The 16,060-nt window shown below is 27.5% G+C and overlaps 1 protein-coding gene across 1 annotated transcript in view; it reads right to left on the bottom strand.

The window, feature by feature from the left end:
• Positions 1–719: 719 nt before the first annotated feature.
• The window catches only part of LOC100203886 (6-phosphofructo-2-kinase/fructose-2,6-bisphosphatase), a 41,480-nt gene continuing 26,139 nt past the window's right edge, over positions 720–16,060 (bottom strand). Inside the window, exons 13-19 of the mRNA XM_065818278.1 lie at positions 15,872–15,967; positions 15,478–15,582; positions 15,152–15,235; positions 14,730–14,838; positions 11,317–11,381; positions 11,081–11,136; positions 720–1,131 (exon numbers count right to left, since the gene is read on the bottom strand). Of these exons, the coding sequence (XP_065674350.1) occupies positions 1,050–1,131; positions 11,081–11,136; positions 11,317–11,381; positions 14,730–14,838; positions 15,152–15,235; positions 15,478–15,582; positions 15,872–15,967 (597 nt within the window). The 3' untranslated portion in view covers positions 720–1,049. The remainder of the gene's footprint in view (positions 1,132–11,080; positions 11,137–11,316; positions 11,382–14,729; positions 14,839–15,151; positions 15,236–15,477; positions 15,583–15,871; positions 15,968–16,060) is intronic.

Here is a 16,060-nt window from a genome sequence, read left to right as displayed (position 1 = left end):
ACATTTAAAAATCTTATCTATTTTAAAACAAAAATCTCTAAATAAAAACAAGAAATGATTTAGATTTTGACAGAAAAAGCGGTTTTTTAAATAAAAAAACTTGTTTTTTTTTTGTTATTTCTTTTATATACAAAAAAAAAAAAATTTTCCTTCTTTTTTTGTTTACACAATCCCTATCGAGGGGACCCGCAGAAGACTCCAACGTTGAGCTCCGTTTAAGGATATGGGAGCCATGAGCAAATATATATTTATAGACAAAGTATATTATATAGACAACGATTAGTACTACTTAATTTATTAGTAGCTTAACGATTAGTATTACTCGCTTGACAAATAGTACTATTAGATAAGCGAAATTCGAGATCTCTTTTTCAAATTTAATTTGTTATTTTTGGTATATTGTTGTGAGAAAAAAACGGAAGTTTTGAGTTATGGGTTACATAAAACACGCAGATTGTTAACTTGATAGATAGGGCTTTTGTAAACTATTTATGGGTAAACTGACCATTTGAACTTAAAATGTTTAAAATAAACTCTTCTTAAAAACTTTAATGTAATGCCCATCTAGCAAAAAATGCACGGAGCGACATTGAGAAGCCATTCATATGATACCGTAACGCATAGGTTTTTAAATTTAACATGAAGTTCGATGCTGGATATTATTAAAGAAAAAAGCGCGAGTTTTCTCATTAAATGATCTTCCACTGAAAATAACAAGCTTTAGGTATTACTTTTAATTCAAATTTCCGGTGCATAAATAAATATATACATGAAACTATGTCTCCGTTTTTATACAAATAGTATTTGCTACAATTTGCAAAACTCATTAATGAGATTATTAAATACTTTTACAAAACCAAGTTGTGACAACATTATAAATATAATTGCAAGAATAGTATAAAAAAACTCCTAAAAAATCGGTATAGCTATTGCATTAAATGCAACTTAATTATTAAATGTCAAAATATAAAGCAGCTGTTTCTTTAACAGATTTTAAACTTCCTTGATTGATATTTTTCTCGTTTATATTCCTTTCAAAAAAACAATATTTATAATTCTAAGGTTTCTATGGGAATAGAAGCAACTGGCTTTGAAACTTTTCTGTTCCAGCTTGAATCATAGTCTAGCACGCTAAAAACAAAAATAAATAAATTTTATTATAATATTATGTACATATTTATAAATAATAGATAAATGCATAAATGCCCTTGCAGCCATTACCATTAACTGCAATTTTTTAGCTACTGAGAAATTTTTGAAAAAAATCTAAACTTGTTAACTGAAAATCTTCAAACTACACAGCAAGTGTTTTTTCGTCGTTAAAATACGTTGAAAAAATGCCATGTGTTTGCTAAGTAATTCAACTAATGCCAATTGATGGTATAAGCGCGCTGAACAATATTAAAAACACTGAAACACAAACCTGTTAACGCAAATCTACATTAACGCCAGCTGGCATAAGTGTGACAAACAATTTTAAAAACTATAGTTTGCTTAGAAATGTTCCTATAGAAATATTTAACTTTGCACAAGAAACGCATTTTAAGGTTGTTTGCAACATAATAATCATTGCCATAATCAGTAACATTATTGCTCATCGTGTGATTTATTAAATATCACAATGACAAAATGGATTGTTTATGCAAGACAAGCTATGTGAACAGAACTAGTCCCTTTTACGAACTTCATTATCTATACACTATGACACTATCAATGTTGCTACAATGTCATTCTTCAAATTACTAATATTTACACAACTTTGATCAAACAATGTTGATTGCTCCTTTGGTTTTTGTATATCTATGGACACGAATTATTCCAAACGATTGAAAATAATTTAAACTATCAGTTATTTTTTACTTAAAAGAAAAAAAAAAAAAATGTGAGAAATATACTCTGTGCTAAAATACAATAGTGATCCCAAATTTAGACTTAAAATAAAACTTTCAGTTTCTTAGTTATTTGTGATTGTAAAAAAATGTCTTTGTTTACAACAAATATAAATATATGTGTGTATATATATATATATATATATATATATATATATATATATATATATATATATATATATATATATATATATATATATATATATATATATATATATATATATATATATATATATATATATATATATATATATATATATATATATATATATATATATATATATATATGTATATATATATAGGTGTATATATATATATATATATATAATATACTATTTACTTAAATAAAAACAACTGATTAAAGAACTTCAAGTCCTGCTACTCAGCTGTTTTAATTCAGATAAATAATAACTAAAATAATAGATATTTTTTAATAATATTGAGCTCTGTAGCACATTCTGTAGTCTTCATATTATTACACCACAATATTTAACCTCAGATATACTTTACATATACTTATATAAATACATACATACATATGTGTATATATATATATATATATATATATATATATATATATATATATTGGCTTATATAGTCGGAGCCATTTTCAAAACTACAAAACTGTTTAAAAAATATACATAAATAATAAAGCTACATAATAGGTAGCTACTAAATTACTAGATTGACATTATCTTGGTTAAAAATGTTATTATTAGGGTATTTTTCTGCAGTAGTGGTGTTGTGGTAGAGTGCTCGCCTCATTAGCAAGAAGTTTAGAAATTAATCTCACCACGCCCCTGGTGGTACCTTGCTTAACTTGTTTCTCTATGCAGCAGCCTTGATCATCAAGGTTTGTGTTTTGAAGTTATAGAGTTAAGAAAGGGTTGTAACCACAACTAAAGTAGCCTCCTTGAATGTAGTGGCCTTCATTGCCTTGGGGATGTAAATTAACATTTAAAAAAAAAAAATATTATTCTATTACAGTGCTTTGAGACTATTCCATTTAATTTTCATTCCAAATAACTACACTAAAAATTTATGAAACTATTGAAATCAACTAACACTAATGTTGCTTCACTGATAATAGAATTTTAAATCAAGATAACAACCTAGCAAAGACTAATCATTGGATGCCTTTTACACATAATTATTAAAGTTTAAAAACTTTAGTATTACATACCAATGACATCATTATTGTAAACAAATATTTGCTTTTAGTTTTTAACTATCAACTTATTTAACTATATTAGCAGAAATATTACTAAATTTTTAATTTTTGAAAAATGAATAGTATGTCACCACAAATAATGTACTATATATTTATTAAGTGACCGGGGCCCTGACTAAAATTGAGACTTTTTGAAAAATCGCCCCCGGCAAAATTATAAGATTTAGCAGGGTTTGATAGCCGCTAGAAAAAAATTTATAATACTTTACATATTATAATTTTAAGCTTACATTTACTTTTTATTAAATACTGGGATATATTTATATATTTTCAAACTCTAATTTACTTCCAACAAGAATGCAAGCAACCACTATTAAGTTAAGAGTTAGTTTAAAATAAGTTAAAATACTAGGAAACAGTTAAGTGAAGACTTAAAAAGTTGTAGGTTGTATATAAAAGTAAACATGAAGATGGCTAAGGGTTACAAGGTTTTTTTGATGTGCAAGGAAAAAATATGGATTAATAGAAGTTTTTATAGCATGAAGGGACAGATACAGTAAAAGGATGCTATGCTGGTATTTGTAGAAAAAAAAAAGAAATGTAACCTTACAACAATCGGAGAGTGGCTCAAGCTTGGAAGAAAAAGCAGGTCTAATTACATTTACAATGTGCTTTTAGACTTTGCTTGAGAATAAAAGGTTTGTTATTCATCAATATAGGAATGCCAACATTATTGAAATACTTTTTCGCAGCAAATAAATGAGTTTTGTTGTCTAACAAAATTGTGGATTTTAAGTCCAGAATTTAAATCCATAGGCCACTGCAAGCCTTAGGCTGTTACAGAAGAGACATCAAATTAAAATTGGCTGCTTGTTCTAAGCAATCAAAAAAGTGAAGATTTTTTGTCAAGACAAGAGTATAAAGTTGAGTCGCCAGCAAATATAGCCACTTTAGATGTCAAATTTTTATGAAGATTGATATTGTAGATAAGAAACAATACAGGAACAAAGATAGAACCTTGTGGTATCCTTAAAGTTACTTGAAAAAAAGAAGAGTGTAGGCCTTTAAGAATAATAATAATACTCCAGTTAGAAATAAATAATTTAATAATATTAAAACCTTAATATAAAGAACTAATAACAGAGTGATGACTAATCATAGGATAGTTGGAGAGGTCAAAGTGTTATCTAGAGTTTTGAAAAATTGGAACCACTTATTTAGCACTTTTTAAAAAAATGATGAATGTTTAATAAAGCAAATTTCTTTTCTCTATTTTATTTGCTTTTTTTATTGATTTTCTTATATATATATATATATATATATATATATATATATATACATATATATATATATATTCATATATATATATATATATATATATATATATATACATATATACATATATATATATATATGTATATATATATATATATGTGTATATGTATATGTATTTGTATATATATATATATATATATATATATATATATATATATATATATATATATATATATATACACACACACACATACACACTGTATAGGCCAAAAAAAATGCGCCCAAGATGTATTTGGAAAATTTACTTTTAATGGGTTCAAATCCAGTTTAAACTTTATTAAACAAATTAAAGAAAGTTTAAATTCACTTTTTTAATATTTATTATTTAGTTTTTTTAAATCCTCTTGTTTACATTAAAAATGAGTTTCATATTGAATCTAAGTTATATTCTACTTTTCTCAACAATTTCATACTCGAAAGGAAAATTAGATGCATTGTTTGAGCTGCACTTAAAAAACGCCAAATTTTTACAAATGAGACAAATGTAGAAACTCATCTTTCAGTCAGGAAATAAATACTTTTTCAACTGTTTTATCTCATCTGTAGAAATGTGATTTTAAAGGGCAGCTTGAATAAAGCTATTTTATTTTTTTGAAGCTTTTCTCTTTCTTTCTAATCTAGATTGACAGCGTGTTTCTCATATGTCCGTATACATCTTTAGAAAACAAATAACGATGCTTTTTCCACATTCTATCTTGTTTGTAATATCTCTATGAGTCATTCCATATCTCATTAATTCTTCCTTTATTGAAACCATTTAGGACAGTATATTATGTGTGTGTGTGTGTGTGTGTGTGTGTGTATGTATATATATATATATATATATATATATATATATATATATATATATATATATATATATATATATATAGGGCTCGAAATAACCGCTGGACATAGGACATTGTCCGTCACTTGTCCGGTAAAAATATGTATCAGTCATTTTTTCTGACCCATATTTTGTGCGCATTTATTTTATAATTATTTTAGTTTTTCCAAAATTATTAATAAATTCAGTAGTGTATATAAACATCATTTTTTGAATTTTTTATTTTTTATACAAAACAGAAAATGAAGCTGCGTTAATAAAATACATAATTTTTTTGAGCTAATTCATTTTTAAAAAAAAGCCTTAGCATTAAATTTTTTTTTGAATTAGGCAGCCCAACTTTTATCATTTTTATTAAAAAGTTGCAACTTATTATTAATTTAAATTTATATATCAGTATTTGTTTTATTTTTTGTCTGATGGTCTTTAAAAATTTCAAACAAATATTTTAGCTTTTAAAACTCCTATTAAATTTATTTTATAAAAATTTTAACATAATAGTTTTTTTAATGCTTATAGAAACCAGTACTTTTTTGTTACACTATGAAATTTGAGTTATGCTACATAACATTTGCTTTCGCGCCAAAGATTTCTGCTATTAAAAGAGTTTATAATAGTAATCATAGAAAAAATTTAAAAAGATTCATCAAAAAATACATTATGTATTTTTTAGAATATTATACATAATAACTTTTATATAAATATTTCATATTTATATAAAAGTAATTAAATATAATATTCTTTGATAATTTAAATAAAATGTAATTGTATTGTAAACAATCATTACTAATTTGTTACTTTATTTAATAAAGTAATAAGTAAACATAATTTTTGCTATTTAATATATTTATATTAAATTACAAAGCATTTCGCATAGTTTAGTATCTTTTAGAAAATGTAATATAAATATATTTTCCTTTTCAAATTTAGTTTTTTGAACTGAGATTTTTTTCTTTTTCTTTAAGATTTACTTTCTTTAGATAAATTATCTTTTAAATTTTCTTTTTATTTTCTGCGCATTTTTGAAACACCTTAAGTTAAACAATCTTTTTTTTTTTAAATAGCTATTTTAGGTGCTCCCAGAAGTCCTTACTGTCTTATCATAGAGCACCGCAGGAGAGCAAGAAGTTCACGCCTCCTTCTGTACCAATGTCGCCTGTTGGGCTAGAGCTGGCATTGAACCTTGGACCTCTGGGTTCTGAGCCAGAACTCTAACCACTGTGCCACGGCTGCTCAAATATTCCGTGGTCAATCAAGTTAAAAAAACAAAATATTTTAAGATCAGGAATGGGGTTGGATCATAATCACAGGAATAAATATTTCTTGTGACTAGGGTTCGATCGCCTTTCTTTAGGTTTTATCAGACATGTCTGCCAAACTTGAGTATTTATCGTACAAATTGTCAGGAACATAAAAGTTCGTTATTTCGAGCTACATATATACTACATATAGCTACATATATATATACACTTCACTCTATTGCCTTTCTCTTTGTTCTATATCGCTCTCCTTCATCTCAAGACTGCACTCTTTTTGATGGTATTTCTGATCATATTGACCAAGCCCTCTCTCTTTATCCATCAGCTAATATAGTTGTTGTCGGTGACTTTAATGCTCACCACTCTGAATGGCTTGGCTCTAGTGTCAGTGACTCTGCAGGCATTAAAGCCCACAACTTTTGCCTTTCTCAATCCCTATCTCAAATAGTCAACTTTCCAACTTGCTTTCCTGACAACCCTAATCATTTACCTTCTCTACTTGACTTATGTCTTGTTTCTGATCCTAGTCAGTGCTCAGTTTCTCCACATTCACCCTTAGGTGCTTCTGATCACAGTTTGATCTCTTTAAAACTAATATCTCATTCTTCTTCATCACCTGAATCCCCCTATTATCGAACCTCTTACAACTACAGTAAAGCTGACTGGGATTCTTTCCGTGATTTTCTTCGTGATGGCCCTTGGGTAGAAATCTTTCAACTTCCTGTCGACAAATGTGCTTCTTACATAACTTCGTGGATTCAGGCTGGCATGGAATCTTTTATTCCCTCTCGACGATTCCAGGTCAAGCCTCACTCTCCTCCATGGTTTTCCTCACACTGTGCTGCTGCGATTGCCAATCGAAACCGTTACTTCCATATTTATCAGCAAAACAATTCTCCAGAAAACAGACGTCTGTTTATTACTGCTAGAAACAACTGTAAAAAGGCTTTGTCTAACGCCAAAACCCGCTATTCTCAGGTCATGAAATCTCGTATCTCATCTCAAAAATTAGGCTCTCGTGACTTATGGAGAATCTTTAATAATATCAATAATAAGGGCAAATCTATAATTCCACCTCTCCTGTATGGTTCAGACTTTGTCACCTCACCTAAAGACAAAGCCGAACTGTTTGCTAAAAACTTTTCATCAATATCATCTCTTGATTCCACTAATTGTGTTCTACCTGATATTGCCAACAAACAGGTTGATCCATTGCTTGACATTCATATCACTCCAGCATCTGTATCTAAAGTGATCTCCTGCCTAGACTCTTCTACAGCTTGTGGCCCAGACAACATACCTGTTATTGTCTTGCAGAAGTGTTCTCCGGAGCTGTCGTCTATACTCTCAAAACTATTCAACAAGTGCTTATCAGAGTCTTGTTTTCCAGCCTGCTGGAAAGCCGCATCTATTATCCCTATCTTCAAAAATTCTGGGGAGCGATCTGATTCGTCTAACTACCGTCCCATAAGTCTTCTTCCTATCATAAGCAAGGTTTTTTAATCTTTAATTAACAAACACTTAATTTCTCATCTTGAATCTAATAACTTACTTTCTGACCATCAATATGGATTTCGATCTTCTCGTTCTACAGCTGATTTGCTAACAGTAATAACTGACAGGTTTTATCGTGCATTAGATGAAGGTGGAGAGGTTAAGGCCATCGCTCTTGACATTTCAAAAGCGTTTGATAAAGTTTGGCATGCTGGTCTTTTCCAAAAGCTTTCTTCTTATGGTGTATCCGGCAACATCTTTAAGATCATTGAATCCTTCCTTTCCAATCGTAGCATAAAAGTTGTCCTCGATGGACAACACTCTTCTTCTTATTCTGTAACTTCAGGGGTTCATCAAGGTTCTATCCTTGGCCCTATACTCTTTTTAATTTACATTAACGATCTTCCAGATATTCTCACATCTAAGGTGGTATTGTTTGCTGATGATACTACCATTTATTCTTGTCGTGATAAGAAACCAACACCCTCTGATTGCCTGGAGGGGGCATTTGAGCTTGAAAAGGATCTCACTTCTGCTATAGCATGGGGCTCACAGTGGCTGGTGAACTTTAATTCAGATAAAACTCAATTTTTTTCAGCCAATCGTTATCGCAATAATTTAGATCTTCCTATATTTATGAACGGTGATGTACTCGATGAGTCACCTACTCTTCATCTTCTAGGATTAACTCTTACTTCCAATCTTTCTTGGAAACCATATATCAAATCGGTTGCAAAATTAGCATCTGCTAAGGTTGCATCTCTTTATCGAGCTCGCCACTTTCTTACTCTGGATTCTATTCTCTATCTCTATAAATCTCAAATCCGGCCTTGTATGGAATACTGTTGCCATATCTGGGGCGGATCTTCTAATGATGTCCTTTCTCTTTTAGACAAGGTGCAAAAACGCATTGTAAACATAGTTGGACCTGCTCTTGCAGCCAACCTCCAACCATTATCACATCGTCGTAATGTTGCTTCTCTTTCTCTTTTCTACAAATACTATAATGGGCACTGCTCTAAAGAGCTAGCGTCTCTTGTGCCATCTACTAAAATTCATTCTCGTGTTACTCCTCATTCAATTAAGTGTCATCCTTTTTCTGTGACTGTTCCTAAGTGCTCCAAAAACGCTTATTCGTCTAGTTTTTTTCCTCGAACATCAGTTCTTTGGAATTCGCTTCCTTCATCTTGCTTTCCTGATTCATATAATTTGCAATCTTTTAAATCGTCCGTCAATCGTTATCTTGCTCTACAACCTTCATCTTTTCCCTTACAGTAACTTCCAACTTTAATTAGTGGCTGCTTGCAGCCTTGTTGGAAGCGAAGATGTTTAAAAAAAAAAAAAAAAAATATATATATATATATATATATATATATATATATATGTATATATATATACACCACATATATATTATTATTTTATAAACATCAACAAATACGAATTTCTCTCGATAGTAAATCTATTTTTTAAAAGTTTTGCTGGAATGTTGTGACCAGCATCTTCAGCTAAAAAGTTTTTTTTTTTTTTTAGTTATATCATATTTTTAAAATGGCAGTTCTATTTTATGTCAATGGGATGTTTTCATCTTTTTCTGACGTAAGTGCACCTGAAACGGTGTCCAAAATTTTGCTGACACATATTGTCCCTCATCTAAATTGATACCATTTTGTTGAAGGGCACATTGGTGGTACTGTATTTTAAGTGCCTCACGAACTTTCCTATCAAACTTTTTAGCATCAACTTTTAGAGTTCTGCAACTGTCCCAGTTAATTTGTTGTGTACAATGTCTCATATGTGCAGCTAATGCAGATCATTCTGTTTTATTTCCTATTGTACTGTTTTTGTGTTGTTATTTGCATTTTTGTGTCAGCTATATACTTTTTGCTACAATGACATTTAATAAGGTAGTCTCCTGGGTGGCTGTTAATTTGTAGTTTGGATTTATTTCTTGATGTTAATATTGCCTCTAGATTCAGGTTTGATTTGAAGACCGTTTTATATCCTGCCTTCCTAAACACCTTACATAATTTGGGAGGCAATATTGGTACCCAAGGTAATGAAATCGTTTGGATACGTACTGGTGATGCTTTCAATGTTTTTTAGTAGTCACTAGTGATTTTTTTTCTTTCTTTTTATTTCTTTTATGATTTTTATGAGATTGGACTGTTTGTAGACATTTTCGACAAATACTTGAATAAGGAATTTCAGTTCATTTTCTATATGTTCCTGACTGCATACATTAAATGCTCTACGTACAAAACCTTTGAATATTCCATTTAAAATTTGTGGGTCATGGTTTGATATTGCCATTCTTGAATGTTAGTAATTGCTTTTTTTTCTGTGTATTTTAAATTCATATTTACCATTTTTGTAATTTATTATGCATGTCTAGAATATTTAGTGTTTTTTTGTCATTTTCAAATTTGATAGTATATTGTATTTTTGGATGCTGTTGATTAAGTATTGCCTTAAATTGATCAGCCTGGGCAATGTGAGGGACTCTAGCATGACTGTCATCTACGTATCTATAAAATGATCAATAAGTGGTTGGTTTTCAGCGCCGTATTAAGTGCTCTTTTTTCAAGATATTCAAGAAAATATATATATATATATATATATATATATATATATATATATATATATATATATATATATATATATATATATATATATATATATATATATATATATATATACCACAACATTAATGAATACATATCAGATTTTGCATATACACAGGGTAAGGGTTAGGTTAAGTCAGTTTGTATACAGTTTATATTTCTATTTTATTGGAAAATAATAAAATACTTGTAGAGCTATTTAATCATTATAACGACAAAAAAAAAAAAATCAAAATACGAAACTGTTGAGAAAATAAACATAAAATAAGATTCAATATAAAACTTATTTTTAATGAAACCAATAAGATAAAAAAACTAAAACAAACAATAAATATTCAATAAGTGGGCATATGTATTTGAACTTCAGAAATTATTTACTTCAAGTAAATTTTTTAATAAAAAAATCTTGGTTGGTTTTTTTTGTGGATAATACATAAGTCATAATAATAAACCATAAGAAATACATAGATATTATAAAGATATACTCATGTGAAGGAACTGTTTTTAATGCTTCAATAGGAGATCTATCTATACGAACATCCTAAATCAAAAAAACAAATTTCAAATGCTGTTACACATTTGTTTGTGTTTAATTAAAAAAATTATATCATACAAAATACAAATAATTTAAATGTAATAAAAACAGCATAAATTATAAAGAACTATGTTAACTATAATAAACAAAATCAATTATAATAACAGTATAAAATAATTAACATACATTTGGTCTTTTACGATATGTATCAACACAACTAACACCTAATTGAAAAGTCTCTACACGACAACCTAAAAACCAAAGTATTTTTATAAAACAGTTTGAAAAATTAACTCAAAAAAATAAAACAGCTAATTTTAATTTTTTTATTGTGCAAAGTGCAAAGATCATCTTGATCTTGAACATCTGAGATCATCTTATACAATTGTGGAATGCATCAAATTGCAATGCATACAATAGTGGAATGCACATAAATAGGGACTGCACACAAATAGATACTGCACACAAAAAGGGAATGCACACAAAATAGGGACTCAAGGGTTGCTTTTCTACTGTATTACATTTATAGATAATTTTAGAGCTCCCAGCAAATTACATGGCTGCAAGCAACCACTATTTCAGTTAGAAGTTACTAGATAACAAAGGATATTAAATAAGATAGCAATAAAAGGATATTAAGCAAGATAGCAAATAAGAGCAAAAAGATACAAGATAGCAAATAAGAGCCAAAAGATTTTAAAAACTGTAAATTAAATGAGTCTTGAAGGCAAGAGAGAATTCTAAAGATTAGATGAGATTAGATGTTAGAAGCAAGGGACAGATACAGTAAAGGATAATTGCTGAATTTAATCCATAACTCAAAAAATTAGAAAAATTTAAAAATGAAGCTATTTTTATTGCCATCTTGTTTGTACAAGATTTAAAAATATAACTTAATCATTATTAATTTGTTTATTTTTATGTAAAACTATAAACATAAGGCACCTTTTATTCTGGGCACAGTAAGTATTAAAGAATTGTAAAAAGTTAAACAAGTTTTAAATATATTTCAGCCTAAAGTTACCACTGCTCTCTGTAATGATCCCCATGTATAAACTCTCCCTACTTTTGATTTATTTGGATTAAATCAATCATGTGTAATAGTTAACACAATTTAAGTGCTAAATATTCATACTTTCAAAATAAAAATGTATAATTTGTTTTATTTTTCCTGAAATTTTATTAAATTCAGCAACTATAGTAGTCAAATAAAAAGACATTCATTGATTTTAGTTACAAAATACATATCTAATAAAAATATTTATTAGATGTGTAACTTGTAACTAAAATAAATAATGGCAACACAATTAAAATTTACTACAGCAAATTTTAGATTTTCTCCATAGTTTTTATGCTCTTTGGTTTATTTTTAGTTTTTTTAAACTTGTGATGAACAATTTAACCACATTTTTCTGTATAGTTACTGCATTGTTCTGCATAGTTAAAGTATAAGTAGTATAAGCTATTAAACTTGCTCTGCTAAGTTAATTAAGCTAATAATATTGTGTTTAAGCTAAGTTAATTATTAATTAAGCTATTTAATTATTGTGTTTAGAGAGAATATGATACACAAAGACAAAGCTGTAATAACTGAAATTATATTTTGTATATATTTAAAGACTAAAAAATAAATTTTTAAAGTCTTCAATTTTAACAAAAACACCTGTACCCAGTTCCAAACACACTCTAACTGTGGAGAAGATTTTCACACTGCTTTAACTGTAGAGAAGATTTAAACCTGTCTCCAACAGAGAGATTTCCACCATTGCAGACAACTTGAACTTCTATCTGTTTTCAATGTATTCCATTTTTGATTTTAAAAATCTAGAATCTACTTGTTTTACATATTTATCTCTAAGTGATACCTATGACATCTTATACATTTGATATTTTTACTGACATCTTTAAAAATTTCTATGAAATTGCTTATAGCTTTACATTTTGGTTTTCATAAAATAATAATAGTGGTTTTTGTGTAAAACCAATATTGTTATTTCTATGCAAGCATTTATACATATATATTAGACTTGAAAATTAGTTTAGTACTCTAAAGCAGCAATCAAAAAAAATTACGGAAAATAAAAATATTAACTACTTGTTAAAAAACATATCCTATAAAAACCTAAAAGTATACCTTTTTAAAACAGAGTTTATTTGTATTTATGTAATTTCTTACATATGGGGGATAAAAATGGGCTGTGTATGTTTAGAGACCAGAGAAAATATAAAGAGCTAAAAAGTACACAAGAATGTACTCTGAGTCAGTTATTAAATCCAGTGTAAAAAAAGAGCTCATAGAAAAAAATCAATGTTCCGTATCAGCAAGAGAAACATCAAATATGATCAAACAATCAACTCATAATATAAGCAATCAACTCATAGTATAAATAAAGAAAAAAAATTACAGGTCTTTTGCAAAAAATTTTTAGTTTTATTCCCCCTTGTTATAAAATTAGTCTAATATGTTGTTTGATTGATTATACAGTACATATAAAACTAAACCTTTCTTTAGTTTTAAAAAATAATCAACTTCCACAAAAAATTATTGACACCAAAATCAAATTATACATTGATAAAAAAAAATTATCTGTTATAAATATTATTGATAATCCTGTTATAAGATATTATATTTGTAGATAGTCCTAAGATAAGATATTTTAAGCTTCTAAACTTTAAAAACAAAGATAAATGAGCACTTTACAAGTGACAACTTCAAGTTAAATAAACAAGAAATTAAATTTAAATTTGTAAAAATTAAACTAATTTGAATTCTTTTCAGTTTTTGGATATCCTTACCAAAATTTAATGAGAAAATCATTCTTTAAATAAACAAATGTCTTATTATATTATAAATTTAGTTTATTATTATCATTTTTATTATTTTTTTGCTATTTACTGCCATAATTTTCAATATAATTTTTATTAGTTTGTAACGAGTTTGTTATTCTACTTATACTTCTCTGTATAGTCTTCAGTTTTTACTTATATATACTAGAGTTTTAATTTAAATTAAATCATTTGACAATGTAGTATTTAACTAAAAACATGTCAAGAATAAAAAAATATTGATATTTTTTTTAAATATATACATAATTATTTACACAAAAAGATTAATTAATATATATACTCTATTAGTTAGTATATACTCTATTATAATCTGTGTATGATTGATTAAATGCAAAAAAATCTAAACAATGTGAATATTAAAAATAAGACATGGTCACAAACACAGCAGGTAGAAACAAAATTGTTTGAACAACAAACTTGTGCACATTTGAACTAGTTTTATTTAGGTTTCAGCTTTAAAAATTAGTTTTCTATGAAAAAAAAAATTAAAATAAAATACTACATGCAAAATGAAAATACCACATGCAAACTTTATTTATTTTAAACATTATTTCTTGACAAAATAATTTCTTTTAAGGTTACTTTTTAGTTCTATTGCCCTGAAAGTATTATGCGGAAAAGTTTAAAATTATACCAGGAGGGTATCAAACATGCCTGCAAGATAAAAAATTAAAAGTGATTAAAATATCTTTAATTTTTAATAAACTTAACAACAATAAAGTTAGTTTTCTAACTTTATTGAATTTACATACCATAAGCAACAGGTGTAAGCTTGTAAACAGTGTGGAGAGGAACATTTAAGTAAGGTATGTCATTTGCTTTTGTGTCCAAGAAATAAGATAGTAAACAACGCATAACAGCCTATTAAAAATTATGTTTAAGTAAAAATGATCATCAAAATGTTTTAAAACTTTTTAAAAACATTATAAACTTATAAAAAAAACTTAAATTTTTGTAGTGGTTATCACTATTTTTATTTTGTAATAATCATAATAAACATAATATAAATAATAATAATAGTAATAATAATAATAATAATAATAATAATAATAATAATAACAACAACAACAATAATAATAACAACAGCAATAATAGTAATATTAATACTTTTTTAAATAGTAAAAGGAATAATGATAATACCATTAATGTAGAGATATATCAAAATAGTTTTTACTTGGTGACAAACTGCTAAAACATTGTGCTGTCTTTCTAACTCCATTATAACTGGCTCAAGTCGAGATACAACATCTTCATAAGACTAAAGATAACCTTTTTTCTAGTAAAACCTTGACAAGCAACAATACAACTAATAAGTATAAAAAGTCTTAATTAAAATATTCATAAAACCAATTTAACATATAAGTCATTTATCAAAAAGTCATTTATTCGATGAAACAAAATTTTGAAAACCACTTATATTTGACTTGATAGTAAAATAAAAAGCATGCCTTTTCTTAGTGTAGAATACTTATATAGAAAATCAAAATTTACTATGGTTACCTCCCCTCTTGGATATCTATAGTGATATTTATCTTGATCTCTACGAGCAAAATCTTCGGGGTATTTTTCTTGTATCTCTTCATAAGTCATATTGTCACATATACCCTGAAACAAAACAAAATCATATTGTCACATATAACCTGAAATATAACAGTATCATAACAATAAAACAAAAAAAAATCATATTGTCACATATACACTGAAACAAAACAAAATCATATTGTCACATATAACCTGAAATATAACAGTATCATAACAATAAATTGTTTTAAACTTTGAAGAGAATAATACTAATAAATGCTTTTCAAAAATTCTTATTCTTAGTACACTAGAAGCATTTAAATATAAAGATATGGTAAGTTCATTACTGATATCAAATAAGCTAAAAACATACGGCATCTAATTCATCCAGTGCTGGCCATTGTTCTTTATTAACAGCATCAATAAGCTCAGCAGTTTCTATTGTTCTTTTTAAAGTACTGGTCCAAACCTAATAAATTCAGAAAGCTATATTAGAATGTTTTCGCTTCATAAGAAAAGGTTTTTCTAAATTCAAAGTTGTGCAACAATAAATAATGCAGCT

The sequence above is a fragment of the Hydra vulgaris genome, chromosome 14 (assembly GCF_038396675.1).
Source record: "Hydra vulgaris chromosome 14, alternate assembly HydraT2T_AEP".
Classification (NCBI taxonomy): Eukaryota; Metazoa; Cnidaria; class Hydrozoa; order Anthoathecata; family Hydridae; genus Hydra; species Hydra vulgaris.
Note: the sequence above shows the minus strand (reverse complement) of the source record. Positions and strands in the feature narration are given on the sequence as shown.